The 6442-nt window shown below is 31.7% G+C and overlaps 1 protein-coding gene across 1 annotated transcript; it reads right to left on the minus strand.

The window, feature by feature from the left end:
• Nucleotides 1-1076: 1076 nt before the first annotated feature.
• On the minus strand, nt 1077-4489 carry LOC109801771 (G-type lectin S-receptor-like serine/threonine-protein kinase SD3-1). The gene has a single exon (XM_020362899.3). It carries the CDS (start codon nt 3856-3858, stop codon nt 1561-1563), a length of 2298 nt encoding a protein of 765 aa, XP_020218488.1. The 5' UTR covers nt 3859-4489; the 3' UTR covers nt 1077-1560.
• Between the last annotated feature and the right edge of the window lie 1953 nt (nt 4490-6442).

Genomic DNA, 6442 nt, shown 5'->3' on the forward strand with positions numbered 1-6442 from the left:
AAGCATTTTTATTTTTTTTTCGAGTTGAATTTTGAAGTCTTCTACCGACACGCTTTCTCCATTCTCAGTATTTTCCTTTGTTTTTTTAGAGCTGTGGGAAAGATGTTGGGCCTACAAACTTAACAAGTGCATTATAACCCAATGGGTTGACCCATTCACCTTTTTGAAGATAAGAAGAGGGGTTGAATCACAGATTTTTAAAGGCATGCTTTCAACTTCAACGACTTTGCACCATAATTAGGCACGGGTTTTGATTTAGCAACATTGCAGCCAGTTCTCATGCTTTGATTTACACATACACACAAGTAGAATAGCAATACGTAATAATTAATAGAAAACTCTCTTACTTATTATATATTACATATATAATTGTAAAATATGTCTTGATTTTATATCCATTTAAAATGATAGTTTGTAATCAAACCAAACTATTATCATACTGGGTTAAATCCATTTGATACTTTTAGTTTCACAATTATATCATTTTTGTCCTAATCTTTTTATTATAAATTTTATTTTTCTAATTTTTAAAATTAAACATGTCATTTAAAATAAATAAAAAAATGTTAATATGCCCATGAACAACATTGTCTAGTTATTACTTAGTCACATTAGCTTCCCTATAAAGAACATTACTTTTTAACTATGTATCTTATGTTTCTTATTTATTTCAGTTAAAACTTATAATCAATTAAAATAATTTTTAAAATTCATAATCTATTCAATATATTTTTAAATTATTAATATTATTATTTTCCTACATGTTAATCAAGTGTCTAATAGTATTATTCATAGACACATTCACATTTTCTATTTAATTTTAGATAGATATGTTAATAGATGAATTAACATTGCCTAATTTTTGAAAACTAAGGAGTCCATATTTGTAATAAAAAAATTTGAGAAACCAAAAATACAAATTTCCAAAGACCAAAATTAGATTTAAGCCTATCAACTTTAACCTTTTTCTTTCTTTCCTGATACATCCGTCATTTTTCTTACTTTCTTCTTATCTGTCTCTTTGTCAATGAGGTGTATACACTCCAAATGGGTGCCAAAAATTTTTTTTCCAGATGTTATCCAACAATTCTAATATTTTTACATTCATTTTACACCTACTCTCATTTACAATTCCAAATGTATACACACTAACAAGAAGAGCATGAATGGAACAAGTCAGTGCAAGTATCATAACTGAAAGAAACACTCACTAGAATGGAATGCTCCCAGACTATTAACTATAACTGAACTTCTATCTTATCTTAGCCTACTTTGTCCTCTTAAGTTACAATAAATAGCAATATCCACACACACAAAAAATGCTCATTCATACAAAATGCCTCATTCTCAACTCTCAAGTATGTCTTTAAGTGGAGACAACTTAAGGCAGATGCTGCTGATCAGAAATGAACAGAAATGTCTTTACAGATTAACTACAACTAATAGGTTAAGGGGCAAGAAACAATGAACATAGTTTCTTGTCATCTACAAGTTAGTCCAGTCCTACTATACACATCAATTATGAAGTCAAATAACATGAAAACAAATGAACTAAAGTTCCTAAAAATTGAATACTTCTAACTCTGAGCCATTTACTTCTGAATCATCTACCTGTAAGGGTCTCTGAAAGGCAAATGGAGGTGGTGGGGGATCAACACTCAATGTTCCATCAAGCACTCTTACTACCTCCCCCATGGAAGGTCTCCTACGTTCATCCATTTGAAGGCACCAAAATGCAATTCTCAATGCGCGCTCGAGCTCTTCTGAATCACAATCTCCTTCTATTCTCTTATCAACCACATTGGCCACTCTCTCTTCCATCCATTCTTTATATGCCCACTCGCAAAGTTCAACGTGTTCATGATCGCGAATCCCGGTTAACAAGGTCAAAACCAACTTGCCAAAATCCTCCACATCCTTCTCAGCTGAAAAGCCACAAAATGCTGCCTTACCATCTGCAATAGCAAACCCAAATTCAGTCACCTTGGCACCTAAGTTTTCATCCAACATGACATTTTCACATTTCAAGTTTCCATGGCTTATGAACTCCTTGCACCCTGAGTGCAAATAACATATGGCCTTTGCCACACTTGAGCATATCTCAACTCTCTTTCTCCATGTTAGCATCCTGCAAAGAGTAGAATCATCTATGTACTTGTCCACTGAACCTTTCTTGCAGTATTCATACACTAGAAACCTATGATCAAACTCACAACAATAACCCTCTAGTTTCACAAGGCTCTTGTGATGGATGCTACCCATCTTCATAACAGCACTTCGGAACTTCCTTTCCTCTATGGACGCATTCAGGTCTTTAACCACAATCAGGTGATTGTTTGGTAGCAAACCCTTGAACACCTTTGGCCCAATTTGATTCTTGAAATCCCCTGTGACGCTCTTGATTTCTGAGAAGGACAACACTATTAAGCCCTTTGAGTTTGTGCCTATGAAAGCTAAAGTGGCCTTTTTCCTGGTAGAGTTTTTTCTTCTGTAGATTATGAAGATCCCAATTCCCAATTGGAGAATAACAAAGATGAAAAATGTGCCTGTGGCAGCTCCTATTAGACAAGGAACACACAGCCTAGAAGATGGTTTGGAAGGAGAAGACATGGTGAGACTTGGATTTACAGCAAACGGACCTGAACATTTCTTAACAAATGATATTGAGCTTACAGAAGGATCTGAATAACCAGTTACATACCCAGTTTTCTTTATATAGCATTGTGGAATTCCATCATTGGAAAAGGTTGCAGCCCGACATTGCGTGTCATTCAGGCACAGCTGTTGACAATGCTGCAAACTACTTGTGATAACAGCATTAACAGGAGGGTAGAATGCATAAAGATATGTGTTCTTATATGCTATCATATTGGAGCCAGATTCACACTCCCTTTCATCTGGAACCAAACATTTAGTCCCAATTACCTCAAATGGGCATTGGCATTCAGCAAAACCTGAGGCATTGAAGACACACACACCAAGTTGACCACAAGTTGCAAAGACCTTGCACTGATTCTCAACAGCTTGCCACACCGATCTCCACAATCCTAAACCTTCAACCCATGAGTATAAGCGAAGATTGCCATCCACATCGAGCCGGAGATATCTGTATTTCACAGAATCATTATGATCCTCTCCAAACACAGACCAAACAGGTTTCAATCTCTGGTCTCGAAGCTCCAGAGCTCCACTGGTTGTAAGGAATGCACTGAGATTCAAAGCAGAAGGATTTCCACTTGTCCAGTAGATAACATCACTTTCCCAATGTAGCTCCAAATGACCTGAAGCATTCATGTGAAGAGTATAGTAACTGGACTTGTGATTCTTGCTCGCAGCACGAAGCATATTGGTGGCAAACAAGCTTTGTCCTGGGAGAAGTGTATCAGATGGAGTATCAAAACTTTGCCAAATGATGTGTTGCTCTTTGTCCATTAGGACAAGATTTCCATTGTCAAGGAGCATAGCTGAAGCTACAGATCGGTTTCCTGTGTTGCTAGTCCAAACAGAAACTTCTTGTGAGGAATCAAACAGGACCAGTTCCCCTTCCTGTGTGAGTTCAAAGTAAGACATGTAGCCTACTGTGTCCTGGCCACCAACAACCCAAACCACAGTTTGTTGGCTAACCAGAATAGACTCCGAATTAAACCGAATGCCAACACTAAACTGGTTAGGTTGATCTGAAATGTTGAAGAATCCAATTGCAAAATCACCATTGGAGGAAACCCAACAATCATTGTCAGCCACAGAAAATTTGGAACCTAATGGAATCTCAGCTCCCACAACAGAACGTATCAAGAAGCAAATGAAGATATATAGCAAGAATGGTAATCTAAGGAGGAAATTCCCTTGTCCAAGCATGTCTAGAATATGCTTAGAGGGGCAAATTAAGAGATACAATAATCAACCAAATACCCCCAAGTCTCGGTTACATGTGAAAGGTCTTGTTGAACTCTATCTAAGTAATCATCACAAACAAATGAGAATAGAGAAGCTAAGATAAGCTAAAGCTCGAGAATTTTTGCTTTCAAAGTGTTGTTGAGAGGGGAAATGATAAAGAAGCCAAGACACAAAATTTCTAAGAATATTAGGTATAGAGTGAAGACAAAGTTGAAGGGGTGAGGAGAAAATCTGAAAAGATCCAAGTGGGGTTGAAAAAAAAAAGAAAAAGGAAAAAAGAGTTTAGTACCCGAAGGAATAGTCAAAACTCAAGCTCAGAAATTCAAGAAGCCACCACCAACTACCATGAGCACCACAAAATCTTGGCCATTCCCAGAAACAAATCTCACAATGTAGCAAGATAAGGACTTGACAATGCAACTTGAAATGGAAAAGAGTTGAGAGCCATGTGTGACTTAGCCGCAGGATGGAGATTCCTAAAAGAGGAAGAAGCTCTTACTCTTTTGCAAAGTAACAGTGAGAAATAAATTTATGTCTTCCTAAGTAAATAAATAAATAAATTGAAGCTTTACACTCAAATGGGACCCAAATTAGGCCAATGAGGAACCCATTTTCCAATATACAGTAACTTTTCTGTGCTCAAAGAGACAGAGTTTTGAAAGTTGAAAACGAATATTGGCATGTTGCAAATTAACACTAAGATAACAAACCTCCCAACTCCCCCAAAAAGAAGAATAAAAATGGATAAAAGCTACTTTCTTCATCCCAGATCTTTAATATTTTAAAATTAATATATGTGAATTAAAAAGTATTTAATAGTTCTAAATTTTGACTAAAAAATTCCTATTTACTATTTTACTATTTCAACTTTACTGTCTTGTTGGATGTTAATACACTGTTTAGTGGAATAATATATAAGAGCATAATCTAAAAAATAATAATTTGACTTTAAAATTCTAAAACATTAATTGTTTTTGGATGACAAAGAGAAGAAAAAAAAATTAAAGATTTAAGATAGAAAGAGTAATTTTCAACAAAAGCAACTAATTCTCTGGTATATTTTTTAATACACTTTTTATTCAATAAATAATTTTTTAAAAAAATAATGAAATATTACTTTTTCATCAGTATATTACTTGTTGTTTAATGAGTTTGACTTATAAATTTTATAATCTTCAATAAATTTTAATTCGTAATAAAGAGCGTGTTAAAAAAAATTGTATTATAAAATATATTATTATTATTATTCAACTCAAATCAACATAAAGTGAGTCTAAAATGAGTTTGTCTGGCTTCTTTTAAGAAAGGAATCAGCATTTCACCAAAATTTAAATAAGCTTTTTAGTTCTTATAATATATTAGTTATTTTTTTTGGGGTCCATTTAATTTTTATTTGTCTCCCTATTAAAGAAAATGTGTTCTTGACCTCAAGAGAGTGACAGTTGAGTAATGAGTAATGGCATAAATAACTTGGATAACACAAAATTTCTTAAATAATAAGAAAAAAAATAATCTTAAAAAATTAATATAAAATTAATTTACATGAAAATTTATAATCTCATAGAAAATCGTAATAAAACGAAGAGCTGAAATAAAAAAATAATAATAATAATAATAAAAACACAACCAAACAAGATTTTAAGAGAATTAAAATATTAAATATAGATATATTATAAAGATAAAAAAAATTATTTAATCCTTACAATAAATATGAGTGAAATTATGTTGGTTAAATTAAAAATCACAACAAAAGAATATGACCTTGAATTTATGATGACTTTCAAATATAAGGGGATAGAAATGCATTTCAAAATTAATCAAAAAGAATTTGTGAAAAATTGAAAACTTCAATATTAATATTTCTCAAATATAGTAAATAATATTTAATTTTATGTGAAAGTTAAGAGCATATTTCATGTATTTTGTTTATATACTAGTAGGATTAAGGCATTATGCACATGGACTATATTAAAAATATAATTATTTTTATGATTAATTATTTATGAGTAACTGTTAAATAAAATAAAAAAATAAACAGTTACTTGAGAGTAATTTTAGAAAATAAAAATAAAAAAATAAGAAAAAATAGATATTAACATAGAGGGTGATCTTTTAGGAAGTTAGAATATAAATAAGAGTCAAAATGGTATATACATGTAAAATATGAAAAGAAAATATTTATTTAAAAAGATATTCCCTTTATTAATAGTTACCAATGATAAATGGTAGCAATAATTTAATACACTATTTTAATTGCATTTAATAATACTTATTAAATAGTATTTGTATATAGTTGTAAAAATTTATTAATCAATTTAATAGCAAAAATTTGTAAGCGTTATTTCATAGATAACAAATTTCATTTATAATCTTTATTAAATTTTAATTTAATTAATAGTAAAGAATATATTGAAAAAAAATGTCAAAGAGTATGTTAATTCTACAGAAACAATGATATTTACTTCTTGAAAGTAATTCTTAATTAAATTTTACTTCTCTTTCGTCCAAATTAAATTAGTCTAAGATATAATCTTAGAAAATTAGT

Source organism: Cajanus cajan, chromosome 7 (assembly GCF_000230855.2).
Source record: "Cajanus cajan strain Asha chromosome 7, NIPB_CcT2T_4, whole genome shotgun sequence".
Classification (NCBI taxonomy): Eukaryota; Viridiplantae; Streptophyta; class Magnoliopsida; order Fabales; family Fabaceae; genus Cajanus; species Cajanus cajan.

What these genes read in the sequence shown, in the direction of transcription:
- LOC109801771 (XM_020362899.3), bottom strand. Translation starts at nt 3,858, where the DNA reads ATGCTTGGACAAGGGAATTTCCTCCTTAGATTACCATTCTTGCTATAT.